Below are 15,580 nucleotides of genomic sequence, written 5' to 3' on the forward strand. Positions count from 1 at the left end.
GGAGATATATAAATTGGACATGTTTCATCTTGGCCCAGGAAGGAAATGGGATGCATTGAACAGAAGTACTAGGCTTATGACCCTGTCTCTAGTCAAGGTTATAGTATGTGCAAAATGACTTTAAGAATGATCAAAATGTCTTAGATTATTTTGTTAATTAGACAATGAACACCCACAATTCCCTGGGGACAAAACTAGAGAATACTGGGGATGTGGAAAGATGAGACAGTCATTGCCTCAAGGAGCTCAGCTTGTGGTTTGATTGAAGATGCAATACTAAGACACAGAGAATACAAAGAAAACAGTATATCTGATTAAGCAGTAAGCTGGGTGAGTTGGAAGTGTCACTGCTGATTGAGAGATAGAGCAATTGCAAGACTTCATGAAGGAGGTGGCAATTGAGTTAATATTTGAAAGATAGATAGGCTTTGGATAGATGAGAAAGAGGAGAGTACTCTTGAAAGAAACAGCATTATGAGCACAAGGCATGTGGGGCCAGAACGATGAAGGTATGTTTGTGGGACAGGGAAGTGACGTGCCTGATAAGAAAAGCATATCTGTGTGGACGTGGGGAGAGAGAGAGAGGGGGACACACTTAAAGAACTTCCTGTGCTGGCAGCTAAGAGGTTAAGGGGCTTCACACTGGCCTCACCAAAACCATGGGAAGAAAGATTTAGAGCAGGAAATAGGGACTCTCTCTCTATTAGGCAGAGGATTTTCCACCAACTACTGCTTATGTAAGCAAAGAACAGCTTTAGGATAAGAATCAAATCAGTTTAAATCTGTGTTTTTGTTTTTGTTTTTTAGCTAGGCAATGGGGTTAAGCGACTTGCTCAGGGTCACACAGCTAGTAAATGTTGTGTCTGAGGCTGGATTTGAACTCAGGTCATCCTGAATCCAGGGCTGGTGCTCTATCCACTGCGCCACCTAGCTGCCTCTCAAATCTGTTTTCAGAGGGGCAGCATTCATATCTGAGCCTCACCAACCCTGCCCGGGTTATTTCCTCATGGCTCAGTCCATTTATATTTTGTGTTATTATTCAGTATTGTCTAATTTGGGGCACAATATACTTCCTACTCACAGATCATAGATTTAAAACAAAAGAGACCTTAGAAACCATTTATCCAGTATGACGCTATCATTTTAGAGAAAAGAAAACTTGAGGACCAGAAGATCCTGTATCTGGGTGCAGAAGACCAAAGTTCAAATTTCCAACCTTGCTGTTTGCTATCTATGTGACTTTGGGCAAGTCACTTAATCTCTCTGGGTCTCTGGGTTCTTCCTCTATAAAATGAGAGGGTTGGTCAAAAATTATCTCTAAGATCTTTTCCAGCTCTTAAGTTTTACGAACTAATGTGACCTGAAAAATACTAGCTGTGGGTTCACCCTCGAACCCATATTCTCAGATTCCAAATTCAGGACTCTTCGGCCATGCTGTGCTGTACACCTATAAAAGTAATACATAAGTGTAATCACATTCTCATTCCTTCAAAATCCAAACTCACAGAAAACACACACACACACACACACACACACACACACACGCACACCCAGACACACACACACACGTAAAGACTACTATGGTATTGTATGTAAGGAGGCTCCTTAGATGCAGGTCCAGTGAAGTGACTCTGTATTCCCAGGACTGAGGCTTGGATGTGAGTGATTCTGCCCCTATTACAGATAGTCCTTTCCTGGTAGGTTACCTGAATGTCCTGGTCAACAGCCAGTGGAAATCCCGATGGTGCTGCGTGAAGGAGAGCCACCTCCACATCTACCAAGACAGGAACCGCAATAAATCAGCACAGCAGCCGCTCAGCCTGGTGGGATGCGAAGTTATCCCAAATCCCAGCCCTGATCACCTCTATTCCTTTCGGATTCTCAACAATGGAGAGGAGATAGCCATGCTTGAGGTAATCTGCGTGTGCTCAATGATGATGGCAGCTTACAATTATATTTAGCACTTTTCACATGCATGATTTCATTTGTTCTTTTACAAGAGCCCTGTGAGGCAGGTGATACAGATAGGATTATCCCCATTCTATATATGAGGAAATGGAGCCTGTGAGAAGCCATGTGAATGCTCAGCCTCACAAAGCTAGTGAGTGGAGGAATTGAGGCACCTTCTTTCTAGCTTTTTCCAAAACATGACACCATCTCTGTTTGGCAGGGACTTAGAGGTGGCTTGTGTTTAGAGGTAGCAGGAGTTAACTGGAAATCCAGAACAGCACTGTAAGCTTGCAAAGGGCAATTAAATATAGCCTGGCATTATTTTTACTTAACATTTGTCTGAGATTGTTTTTTTAATTTTTTTTTAAATTTTCATCCCTCCCTTTCTGACCTCAGGGCAGTTATGGTAAAGTAGGAGGACAATGAGAACGACTTCCTGCATTTATGGTGGAAAAGTTATTTATAGATCCCAGAGCTGCTAAAAAGGCTTCTAGAGATTCCAAAAGGGGGGTTTATTTAGTTTATGCAGCACCAGATGGAGGCTTCTGTGACTGTAAAATAAAAAATGATGTGACTGGAGCTGATCTGAGATATAACTGGGCTTGAGAAACACATATGCAACTTGCTGGATAAAAACCTCATCCTTCTATAGCTGCCATTGGGTAGGAAGTACAAGTATAAAAATGGAACACAATCTAATGCTACTATTAGACTAAGGTTAAAAAGGAACATACTAATGCTGCTGTATACTCATCATGGATATGAGTGTTGTGTGTGTATGTATCTGTCCATCTATCCTTCATTAAAATCTCACTCTGATGCCTTATGAGACCCAGGGGAAGGGAATAAGCATTTAAATAGCACCTACTATGTGCTAACTTTTTACAACTATTATCTGATGTGATCCTTACAAGAACCCTGCAAGGTAGGTGCTATTATCATCCTCATTTTACAATTAAGGAAACTGAGATAAGTACCTAGCCAAGGATCACACAGCTAGGAAGTATCTGTGGCTAGATTTGAATTCTGCTCTTCCTGACTTCAGGTCCAGAACTCTAACTGGTGTATCACCAGCTGGTTCCACAAGGATGACCCTGAAATCTCAAAGGCCATGTCAGCAATGGAGTGCCAGCTCTGGCAGGTCCCACCTGGGTATAGGGGTGATTTGTGGGTCTGTTGTCAGCGTGCAGAATTTAAGCTTTTTGAGTGCAGGTACTGTTTCTTTTTTGTCTTTAAACCCCTTATACCTGATATATTGGCACTTAATAAATCCTTGTTGATGAGTTGGTTAGCTGAGGTGAGAGAAGTACATCACTAGATGAGATCACTAGAAGGTTGGACAAGAAGAGTGAATTTTCCCTTCCCATACCCTCCAGCTGCTAGTACTCTCCCTTCCATAACCACATTGCATTTATCTGGTATATATACTTACATATATATTATGCACATGTTGTCTCCCTTATTCGAATATAAATACCTTGAAGGCAGGACTGTTTTTCTTGTTTTTGTGTTCCCAATACTTAATAGCATAATGCCTGACACATAGTGGCATTTCTTTGTTGATTATTTGTAAAGGAATCCAGATGAAATGAGTCCTTAAAGAGTGTGTGTCTATGTGTGTGTGTGTGTGTATGTGTGTATGTATGTACGTATTTGTACACGCACACCCCTCCCTAGCATAACATTATCCCAACTAATGTCATCTTGCAATAATTTTACTATACTATCACCTGATCCTGCCGTAATGGTGTTATATACATAGCAGTTCTATCTTTGTTTCTGTCAAAGTAGCTGTCTTCTATAATATTGTTTTGGCCTAATGTCATCTTGTCTGACACTCGATAATTGCTGTTAGATGGGTGTATCTGTATGTACCTGTATAATTTATGTGCTTTTAGTCCCAAGTCCCCCTAACCCTAAAGACATTTTTGTTAAAATTATGCTCCAGTATTGCCCTCTAGTGGGAGGACAGCCTCCATGCAGTTGCTTCAGGATCCTATATGTATGAAAATGCCATATTGGATGCGTTCTCGGTATCTGCTGATGCATCTTCAACCATTTCTTTTAGTTTAAGATAACACACAATTTCCCTTAGTGGCACAAGTTCAAATACAATCTTGATTCCTTAATTTTCTGACTACCCCTTCTATTGTGTGGCATTATAGCTCTAATTTACTTGTTCTGTATTGATAACATGAATTTAGAAAGGTAGCCAGGAAATTTACACCATAAGTTGGGGGCAGGGGTGCTCTCATAACTGTCCTTTTTTAAAAAAAAAAAAACTACATTGTCAGCGTTTGCTTGGGATTTGCTAATCTCCCATGTCATGCCAGAGCTTACATGGTAATTGTTCCGCCTCTTTCCCTAGAGGGAATCATAATAATTTCTGGAAGGATTTTCACTGTATACAGCAAAGTACTAGTTTGGGAATCAGAATACCAATGTTTAAGTCACAGTTCCTGTACATACTAACCGTAGGGTCCTTGAAACATTTCTTCGCCTCAGTTTCTTAATCTGTAAAATGTGGATAATTCTATTCTTATCAGTTGAAATTAACCTATTTAAGATACTTTATAAACCTTAAGGTGCCCTATAAATATCAATTATAGTCTGCCTGCATATGGCTGTTTGGAGTTGAGTCTTTTGTAAACCTTAAGATGTTACATAGATGAGTGATTGTTATTAATACACTAAAGAAGAATGTAACATTCTTTTTAACAGTATGTGTATGTGAGTTACAATGTATTGTCACATAGAATAATCACAAGCAAAATCATGAATTTAGATTTCTGTTTACCCATGGATTGTCAATGGTAAATATTTGCTTTAAGTGAGACATTCTGCTTTTATTCCATCAGGGCTATCTCTACATTAGAAGATATTGAAATTTCAAAGCTATTGCACTACCTGAGGCCTACATACAGATTTATCTGTGATTAGGGTATTCAGCGAATAACTATATGTACTTAACATTGCAACACAGCATTTAGCACTTTCTGAGTGTAAAGCACTAGGCTTGGCAAAACTTATATAAGACCTTGTCCCTGCCATCATGAAGTTTCCAGTCATGTAAGTCTAAGGATCATGAATTTTCAAGCAATTCTTTCCTGGTGATGGAGCAACATAATAAATCAAATAGGTGATGTTGCCAAATGTTCCTTTATGTTGTGCCACATACATATTTATGAAGAGAGGAAAGCTAAAGGCAAAGTTTCCCAATCAATACACTTTGAATACTGTTTTTGCATCTGGGCCAGGATTTGCTTGTAAAGGTGGCTCTTGGGGGAATGATGATCCTTTTTAAATGCACATGTGCTGACCCTTCCTGGTGAATGAATGCCTTACCTTGGCAGTGAAAAGGCCTTTTGGAATGTATGCAGTGCTGTCTTGATTGGCCAGATCTGTTTTCTCCTTTCTCAGGCCAAATCGTCTGAGGAAATGGGCCATTGGCTGGGCCTCCTTTTGTCCGAATCTGGGTCCAAGACAGACCCAGAAGAATTCACCTATGACTATGTGGATGCAGATCGAGTTTCCTGCATTGTGAGTGCAGCAAAGACCTCTTTCTTGTAAGTTCTGGGGAAAAGCTTCCTTCTTCCTGTCTCAGGCAGGATTGTGTATGCAGGAAAGGGAACACTAGAATGAATTCCAGTTCTGACTTTCAGTTTTCATGGAACTGGAGCAGGGCCATAAGTAAGTTACTTTTGAAGCAGGTAACATTATTTCTCATTGAAAGTGATTTAGTATGGCCTTGTACATGTGAAAAGCTAATTTCAGAGTCAGGAAGACTTGGATTCACATCCCACCTCCAAACCATACTGGCAGTGTGACTGTGGACAAATCACCTGATCTCTCAGTCCCCCAGGAAACTCTTTATCACTAGAAGTTGCAGAGAGCGCCTTCCAACATTGGTATTAAAAGTCCCTCACTGGGACCTCCCTACCCAGCATGAAACAACAGATCAAGGCAAAACAAACAAAACACTTTCCTCTAGTTCTGTTCAGCACCCTCAGCCTGGAGGGACTGGGCTCTCTATTTCTGCCAGCATGCACAAAATAAGAGGCCCAGGATATGAGATCCAAGTCTCCAATAATGAGACCCATCTATGGTTCCTCATAATTGCTCTCAATCCAGGAAGAGGAAGACATGCTGAGTAAGCTCTCGTTAGATTATATCTATTCCTATTGAAGAGAATCTGAATATTTCTAATGTTCATGTTCCCATAATCACTTTGAGCAAAGAGATGGCCATCTGCTGCCTTCTCCCCTAATGTCTCATGCTCATGTCTTCCAGTTTGATGCAGAGAAAGTATTCAGAGCCTAACGCCTATATCGATAACCTGCCTAAAGGTCACCAGCATGAGGAGCCTTATGATGAAGTCATTCTGGATGCAAATGAGCCAACATTTGTAAGTTTTTGCTCTTGACAGATGTGCAAAAAGAGGTGATCCTAATAGTATGCAAATACTGTAATTGATCCAGATTTGCTAGCACTGCTCACTTTATGAACACTTTCATGTGCCATGCAGAATAGGTAAAGAAGTTGAAGCAAGTTCTCAGCATATACATCAGTTGTGGAACTTGTCTCCAACAAAACCCTACCTGCCCTTCACCTTTCACCTCCTGTCTCTCAAATTACCTCATGACTGTGGCAGGAGCTCCTCAGAGGGCAAGCCCTATACTCTGGAGCAGGGACTGGTAACTGCTTCCTCCTCTACATATACAAATATTCGTGGAGAGACATGCTCAAAATGTTACACCAATAAGGGTATGAATATTAGCTTCTGATGTATTTTATTTTACCACTTTCTACGTCCTGTAGAAGTGAGTGAATCACATTCACAACCTAGGGATTTGGGAATATTTCTACAGAGCATTTTTACTATAGAGCTATGGAATCTTAGGCACCCTTAGCAGTCAGTCTAAAAAGGATGACTGGAATAATTGAGAAGTAGTGTCAAAGACTTCCTGTATGGTGAGAGAATAGTATTATAGGGCCACTTATGACAGCAGGAATAGAGATGTCTGGATAGCAAAGGATCTTTTGTAGGTTGCCAGTGCATAGTCAAACTGGTTAGCCAACTGTTTAGTGCTGGGTGTGAAATGTGTTTGTGTTACAGGCAGTAATAACATTTAAACACCCAGAGTTCATTCATTGGATCTTAGAAAGCAGTTAGTTCTTGCATTCTGACAACTAACCTCTTGAAAAATCAGTAGATTGGCCCTTTCAGGACCCAAGCCAGCAATGAAAATGAGGTTGGAACCTAGGGGATTGGCCTAAAGGAGTAGCCCATGTCTTCTGAATGCAGAAATGGAGGTGGAGATTTCCAATCTCACCAAAGCTAGGAGGTAGAGATGTTTTCTTGTGGTTTTGAAAGTACCAGGATTACAGTATAGCGAGATTTCTAATCACATTATAAAGAAGATGCATTTTTCATTCTCCTGAAGTCTTGAAGTCCCTGAGCAAGGGAGGGAGGGATGAATTCCCATCCCATCCCTGGAGGCTGCATTTCTGTCCTCACTGGCAATCCTTCAAACTTCAGGTATGGGTTAGCAGGACAAGGTAGTACAGAAGGTTTGATTCAATTAGGAGCTTATCAGATACATATTAAAACCATAGTGTTCCAAGTAGAAGGTGGCAAAAGCTTTTATGAAACTTTTTCAGGTGTCTGCTTTATTGTCTCTTTCCTTCGCAGGTGGAACAAATACAAGAAGCCACCCCTCTGAAAGCAACCACATCTGAAGAATTAGATCGAGTGTACTTGGACCTCACACCCCTTATGTCTGTCCCACCTGGCCCCAATCATGTCAAAGCCCAGCCTTCTCCTCCTTCCTCTCCACTTTTGGAAAAAGCCATTTTTAAGACAGAATTAGAAGACAGTGCTGAAACTTCTTCAGGAGACAGGGAAACAGAATTCTGCAGAAAATCTTTGGAAATGGTACAAGAGCAGGTACTGGATAACTCCACACGCAAATAAACCACCTTGTTTTCTTTTCTTTTCCTATTTCTTCCCATTGTCTCAGTTACCATTACTTTCTCTAAACACAGAAACAACCAGAGAGGACTGAATCAGAAGAGCTGTCACCGAGAGGCACTGGTGTCAAAATCCAAACCCAACAACAGAAAATCTCTTTCCCGCAGAGTGTCCCTGACTTTGCATTCTCCACAGCAACAGGTACTCATCTGCAGCCAGTGGCTACCCCTAAAGAGAAAACTGAGAAGGCCAAAGGGATCATTGCAGGTGGGTTTCCTATCTATGTACCATGTACCTTCCAGCTCTTTGATTCAACAATCAGGCTATTTTCTCAGTGACCTCCCAGTCACCAAATCCATTGACCTTTCTCCTCTCTTTATCTTGCTCTAGTATTTGACATGGTTGTGACCATCCCCTCCTTCCTGGAGTCTTCTCTCTTGGCCACTCTATTTAACACCTCACTGTTTTGATTTACCTCCTTCCTAAGCTTTCCGACTTTTTCTTCTCACTTTTCTTTAAAAGCTCCACTTCCTTTCCCTGTCTCTTAAGTGCAGGTACTAAAATTCTGTCCCTGACCACCTCTCTATCCTCTGTCCCATCAAGATCTCAGCTGTGGGGGTGGTTTCTAACTTTGTTTCTTCAGTTATGGCCTCTCCAAGGAGGTTGAAATTTGCTGGTGATACTGTGTCCTCCTTTCCATTGTAGCACCTGTAGAAATTAAACTTGGCAAGAATAGGACTGAGGCTGAAGTGAAGCGGTACACAGAGGAAAAAAGGAGGCTTGAGAAGGAGAAGGAAGAAATCCGGAATCACCTTGCACAGCTTCGGAGAGAGAGGCGGGAACTGAAAGACACCATGGTGAAATGTACAGGTACAGGTACACTAGCTGGAGGCATGGATAGTATGTACATATTATGGAGTCTCAGCCAAAGTCATGTCTTTTAGCTCTCTGACTTCTTCCCAAAGGTAAAGAACCTAGCAATCTTGAGTTTAGCTCTTTATCCTGTCAGAACCAGATTCAGTTGGCTGAGCAGAAAGTCCTATGCATGGACTTTCTTCCAAATCAACTGAATCTGGTTCCTACATCAGAGACAGAAGACAGACCCTTGAGTGATGTATCTATAATCCCTTTGCAAAACACCTCTAATCCACTATATTCCTATATGTCCTTGACCTGGGAATCCCCTAGAGTAGTGAGTTTCTTTGGGTTACAAAGTCGAAAAAATTTGAGAGAATGGAAGGGACCTTAGCAGCTATTAAGTTCAACCCATACACAGAAAGAACTACCACTATAACATGTCCAACAAGTAACTCTCCAACCTTTGCTTCAAGACCTCATTCCTTTCAGTTCTTTTTTAAAAATCCAAAATAATTTTTGGATACCTTTTGATTTTACATTAGTCATTTTCAGGTAGAGCACTCCACTCCCCCTACAAAACAAAAACACACACACACACAGAGCACTGAACTCTTCTTTGTAAGAAAAATTTGTTCAGCAAAAACAACTTATACGGTGACTGTCAGTCAGTGTTTCCAATATCTTGTCTCTGTATTCCTTTACTTCTGCCAAAAAGAAAGAGGTATTTTTTTTAATCTGTTTAGGATTAATCACTAAAATTACTCAGAGTCTGACTTCCTTTTAGTGTTTTTTATAAGTGTAGTTATGTATATTCTTCTCCACTTCTGCTTTCTGCTATTTGGCATCTGTTCTTGTGATCTTATGACTATAGTGAGCTTCCAATGATGAATTTCTTCTCCAATAAAGCTTAGTCCCTTTCTAAGCACAAGGTCACACAGCCAGTATTTTTTAGTGATAGGACTTGATCCTTGACCCTGAGGCTGGCTGACTATTTATGCAATACTGCCTCATCATCTCTTACCGCACAATAACAATATTCCTTTACGTTCACACACCACAGTTTGTTCAGCCATGCCCCCTAATCAATTGTTTCCAGTTCTTGCTATCACAAAATATGCTGCTTGAATATTTTAGTATATGTGGAATTTTTATGACTTTAACTTCCATGGGCATACACCCAGTAGTGTTGAAGTTATTATTAATTAATAAACATTGGAGAGAGAAAAGTCTTAGAAGGCAAAGTTATCCTCTAATCACTAAAGGATATATGGCCCCTTCCTCTAAAGCAGAAGTTCTTACTCTGGGGTCCATAGATCCCTAATGTAGGTAACTTTCAGGGGATTCATGAACTTTGAATGGGAAAAAAAATTACATCATTATTTTCACTAATCTCTAACTGATATTTAGCATTTTCTTCAGTTGTCAATGTAGGCAACAAATATCATTCTAAGGGGGGGTGGGGTACATAGGATCCATCCAACTTATGCAAGAAGTCCATGACACAAAAAACTTGAAGAACTCCTGGACTGGGGATTCTTCTCCCAGAAGGGAGATAAAATTTTCTGTGGTTCATGTCCCCACTGAACCTTGGATTCTCTGGGGAGAAACCCAGACCTTCTGCCTCCAGAGCTTGGAATTCAAACCTTCCTTCGTAAGATGAAAGGCACTGAAGAGAACAGAGAGGGCCATGGGGTTGCTATACACAGAACAAGAGCTTCAGAGCCAAGTTTTTTTATTTTTTTAAAGGATTTCTGACCTCATTGGGGGTGGGGAATTCAATCATTTGTAAATCTTGTCCCCTCCCTCTTCAGAAGTGACAAATCAAGGGTAACACTATAGCTGGGCCTGCCTCTCTCTACTAGGTAACCTTCACAGTTTAATTATATAAGGGCTTGCTACTATTTCCCTGGGGTTTGTAAATAGATAATATGAATAATAATATTAAGCACATCAAACTATCTCAGCTGAAAAGCACCATCTTATAAATGAGCTTTGAAACTCCCACCGAATAGTGCCTCCTGTCAGCCTATACTTTTCCCCCCCATAGAGAACCAGTTTTTAAACATTTATCAGTATTAGCTATCTCTCTGTAGCATTGTAGATAGAGAAAAAGTCTCTGACCCACACTGGCTCTGGGACCCCTGGATAAGTCACTTAAAGTCTCAGGCAACCTTCTGATTCTTAAATGAAGGAGCAAAAATAATGGTCTGCTGTGGTAGGGAATTTCCCTATCAGATGTTCCCTATATCAACAAAAGCACAGATTGATTTTTTTAAAAATATTTCTATAGATTTAGAGCTGAAAGATAACTTAGAGGTCATCTAGTCCAGTGGTGTCAAAACTGAATAGAAATGGGAGGGAGAAGTACTCTGGGATTTTGAGAGCCTATGTATGACACGTCTAATTAGACTACTCTTCCACTACCCCCATTTTACAAATGAGGCCCAAGGAAGATAAGTAATAATAATAGCTACCATTATATAGAGTTTAGTATGTGTCAGGTACTGTCCTAAGCAAACAGAATTTAAGTGATTTGCCCAGTTAGCAAGTGTCTGAGGCTGGATTTGAACTCTTCCTGACTCTAGGCTTCATGCTTTATCCATTGCAGCTTGCCCAAGGTCACATAGTAAAGAATTTGAGCCCAAGCCTTGCCACTTTAAACCATCCTTAGCCTCCATTATGATAACTAATTGGGGGTAGACTTGACATTTGCGTAAGTGGAAGAAAAGTGATACTTCATTTTGTCTTTGTATCTCTGTAGCCTAGCACACAGCAGGCACTTAAAACACATTTGTTGAAATTGAACTGCTCGCTCTCCAAGTAGGGTCCCATTTTTCTTACCTGTCCAGCCAGGTACAGTATAGTTCTCCTGATGGAAACATAACCCCAAGTTCCATTCTCTTTGCAGATAAGTGTGCCCTGGCCTGTCTGGAGCAGAAGTTAAAGGAGCTGGAGGAAGAGTGCAGGGAAAAGGAAAACAGACGTGTGGACCTGGAACTGAGCATCATGGAAGTGAAAGAAAGCCTGAGAAAGGCGGAGGCCGGGCCTGTGACCCTAGGCACAGCAGTGGATACCACCCACTTGGAGAATACAACTCCCAAAGTACGTAGCCTATAGGCTGTTGCTGTTCTGAGCCAGCAGAGTCACATAGCATCATTTAACCCAGACATGGCTTTCATTTTGTCATTTCAGGCCAAAGTCCCCAGTCCAGCTCCTGCTGCAGACTCTTCTCCGGTCAACTCTGCTACAGCTTTAAAAAACAGACCTCTCTCCGTCATGGTAACAGGCAAGGGAACAGTCTTAAGGAAAGCTATGGTAAGCAGGATTTGGGGTTGTCAATGTCTAGCTGAAGTAGGTGTAATCCATTGTTCATGGTGCATCTCTGGCATTTGCTTTTCTTTCTCCAATCCTGTGGCTTCACCCAGAGGGAGGACGTCTGATGGTGACTGGCTCTGCAGCTCCATTAATACCAGGACAGCAGGGCACCATTATCTAGGTGGAGTCCACTGTTCTAAGTCCACAGGTATTCTGTGCTCCTGCTTATTAGGAAGAACCAACCCTGAAAGGGCCCTTCACTGCCTTTTATTTACTATACTCATTGGCTTGAGTACCAGGCTGTTACATTACATGGTAGGGCTTAAATTGTTATAAGACAAAAGGAACATAAATTCTATAACCAGCATCTGGTGAATTCAGCAGCAACTTGAAGAGCTGTAAACTGCAGGGGAAGAGATCTGAAAACTCCTGCTGAGCTTATTGGTTAAACAGATCACAGGAACCAAACCCTCATCACGCCTCTTTCAAGATTTAAATTTTCACTGCCAACTGCTTTTCTCCTGGAGTAATATTACTTGGCTTTCCCTTCAGGCTAGAATGGATGGATAGGAAATTTTAATGCATCCTCTGCTTTGCAAAGAAATACAGTTTGCTTAGGGCTGCCCAGTGCTTCTTTGGGATAAGGGAATCTAGAACAAAATCTAGCCCTTATTTTTATTCTGTAATGGTGCAGGAGGCTTTTTGGGAATCCATGAAACATTATCTATTTAAATTGATATGCTTTATCTCAGTTCTGGAGATTTAGTACAGTAACAAGCCCAGGAAACAAATTTCTAATACCATACCCTTTTCTATTGTACTAATGGTGATATGGGCATAATGTGAGAATGCAGTTCTGATGCCAGTGTACTGGGTTAAGGCAATCTATTTCAAACTTAGACCTCACCTAGAACCAGGGATACAGTTGTTTTAATGGAATGTACAAGTATTTTTGATGCATAAAATTCCATTTCTTTGATTTCATCTGTGTCTTTATACTTATACCAACAGTACAGACTGTGACCTGTTGCTGCCTTCTCTTTGTGGGCCTTTTGTATGTGTCCTCCTGTAAATTTTCCATCCAACATGCTGGGAGGCTTCCTTTAGATCTCTTGACATAATATGAATATCTGTGGCATAGGCTGTCTGCTGGGTATCCCTTTTCTCTCTACTCAACCAGCACACATCCTTTTAAGTTCGTACATTTTTTTGGATGGTCTCTTTGACACTGCTTTTCCTGCAATAGACTGCTCACACTCATCTCTCCCACTGCCCTTCTGGGTGATCCACAAATTTAAATAGTTTGAGACTTTGGTATTCCACATCTCTCAATTATCCCTGGCAGAATTATTGGTGTTAAAAAGATGCAGCTTTATTTCAGAGAAAAGTTAAAGATCTTTTAAAGCACCACTTTGACCTGTGAAACAAAAATTCTACAACAAAAAAAAATTAATTATTTTTGGGGGCTTGTGGGGGTGTTTATGTGTTCCAGGAATGGGAGAAGAAAGGAGCAAGTTAGAAAACTATCTTCCAATAAAAACTGACATGATTGCTATGGACCTTGGATGACAATCCTCCCAAGTTAAGGTCTGATATAAAAGCAAAGAACACTGGGCTTGGAGTCTGTTCAGAAGGAAAAGAAAGGATTGAGACAACTGTGAACAGTGGTCTTTGGCTAAGGACTCCTGCACCTCCCCAAGATGGTGGGGGGGGAGAGGAAGGACATCCCTTTTCACTCTCAAGGGAATAACACAAAAGCAAAAGACACTTTCATAGTATTCCTAACCCATTGTTTTAAACAGGAATGCTATTGTTCTTAGGGATGGTTTGTGTATTTCTACATACAAGTTTATCAATTACATTATTGAAATTTAGTTCATAGTTCCATAACAAGAAATTTTGTTTTTGTTTTTGTTTTTTGGTGGGGGGAGGGAGAGGAAATGTGTAAAAAATTCAGGTACCTGAATGGTCCTCCCATTTGGAATTTTGGCTTGAGTAACAAAGATGACTTAAAATCATCATCATCTTTATTCAATACTGGGCAAAAATTAGAGTTCAATTTTGCCTGCTTTGAGGGAGTTGGGCTCCAGGATTAGTGACTCAAACCCAAAGCAGTTATGAAATAGATAGTTCAAACTCTCAGTTTCAGGCTTTTTGGTTTATGATCCCATGCATGTAGAAATAGCCTAGATTGCTTTAAACAAAAAAACCCACTTGTGAAAGAGTGCTGCCCTTTCAGAGGGGAGAAAAAGACTATGGGCTCTACTTCAGGTAAGTTATTAATTAGTAAAAGACTCTCATTCACTGGTATAAAGGACAAAAGAATGTTTATTTAACATGAGGACACCATTCTCCTGGTTTTTATAAGTAACAGTGAGATCCTCACCTTAAAGCCTGTATTCAAAAGCCATTTTTGAGGAGATGTGGTTTCACATGCATATTTTTGGTCATGAAAAGTATCTCCACAGATCTAAAAATGTTCTTTTTATTCCCATGACTTAAAACAGTGCCTCAGAATAGTTGAAAGATATTTCATTAACTAGGTTCAGTGGACAGATAAAAATTTCCTTTTCTCTTTATCAGGTTAGTTCTAATCTGTGGATTAACTGTCTCAAATGAGGGGATCTAAGTATCCTTTTTCCTCGCTTGGTAGGCAGTGCCCAGGTTCCCTCCAAGAAAAGTACTGTGGAATTGGTTGAATGGGGCTAGGCGCTTATTTTACCCACCCCACCTTAAAAAAACAAACAGATCCCAACTAACAGATGATGACATTCCATTTAGTGGCCCTGTCTTTTTTCTTTGATAGAAAAATAAACATGGTGTATATTTGTTGTTGCTTAAAAGAAAAGGTTTTCAGACATTTCATCTTCACCTCAACCTTCCTTCCCTCCACCCTAAACCAAACATCTTTGTAATTCTCATTGTCTTTCTAATCACAGGGCATTTATTTCCTTTGTCATAAACTTGTTCTTGATGTTTTAGATATTTTTTAAAAAATAAAGTATTAAGTATATTTTGGGTTTTTTTTCTCATGTTTTATAGGGTGATCTGGGTTAAGCAGGGATTCATACCCAAAATCAAATTTATATTATATTCAACAATAATTACTGTCCTTCAAATGAAACAAATTACTTCTAAGCTGAGCTGTGTATACATCCTAGTAGATTCCAGCTATAAAAAAGTCATCTAATTTTATGATTAAGCTATTCAACAATAGTATCTACTGTCTTAAAGGGTTTTTTGGGTGAGTATCCTTTCTCTCTTCAAGAAACAAAACTTGCTAACCACAATCTCCTCATAATTACATTCTCCATAAACTGAAACTTAACCAATTGGTCAGGGTGAGTTCCATCACATTGAACGTCCTTGGATAAATAATTGTAAAAAATAGAAAGACAGGGGGCAGCCAGGTGATGCAGTGGATAGCGCTCCAGCCTTGGAGTCAAGAGGACCTGAGTTCAAATCTGGCCTCAGACATATGACACT

The 15,580-nt window shown here is 40.3% G+C and overlaps 2 protein-coding genes across 4 annotated transcripts in view; one reads left to right on the forward strand and one right to left on the reverse strand.

Annotated features, from left to right (window-relative positions):
- AFAP1L2 (actin filament associated protein 1 like 2) overlaps positions 1 to 15,081 on the forward strand; it is a 138,973-nt gene extending 123,892 nt beyond the window's left edge. For all 3 annotated transcript variants that reach the window (XM_027851682.1, XM_027851683.1, XM_027851684.1), the window contains 9 exons: positions 1,702 to 1,913; positions 5,371 to 5,516; positions 6,241 to 6,355; positions 7,643 to 7,897; positions 7,996 to 8,188; positions 8,627 to 8,791; positions 11,688 to 11,881; positions 11,972 to 12,094; positions 13,587 to 15,081. In XM_027851682.1, coding sequence (XP_027707483.1) covers positions 1,702 to 1,913; positions 5,371 to 5,516; positions 6,241 to 6,355; positions 7,643 to 7,897; positions 7,996 to 8,188; positions 8,627 to 8,791; positions 11,688 to 11,881; positions 11,972 to 12,094; positions 13,587 to 13,613 — 1,430 coding nt within the window. In that variant the 3' untranslated portion in view covers positions 13,614 to 15,081. The remainder of the gene's footprint in view (positions 1 to 1,701; positions 1,914 to 5,370; positions 5,517 to 6,240; positions 6,356 to 7,642; positions 7,898 to 7,995; positions 8,189 to 8,626; positions 8,792 to 11,687; positions 11,882 to 11,971; positions 12,095 to 13,586) is intronic.
- VWA2 (von Willebrand factor A domain containing 2) overlaps positions 1 to 15,580 on the reverse strand; it is a 131,005-nt gene that overhangs the window by 64,667 nt on the left and 50,758 nt on the right. The gene's annotated exons all lie outside the window — the stretch shown is intronic.

The sequence above is a fragment of the Vombatus ursinus genome, unplaced genomic scaffold, assembly GCF_900497805.2.
Source record: "Vombatus ursinus unplaced genomic scaffold, bare-nosed wombat genome assembly UNPS02009205.1, whole genome shotgun sequence".
Lineage (NCBI taxonomy): Eukaryota > Metazoa > Chordata > Mammalia > Diprotodontia > Vombatidae > Vombatus > Vombatus ursinus.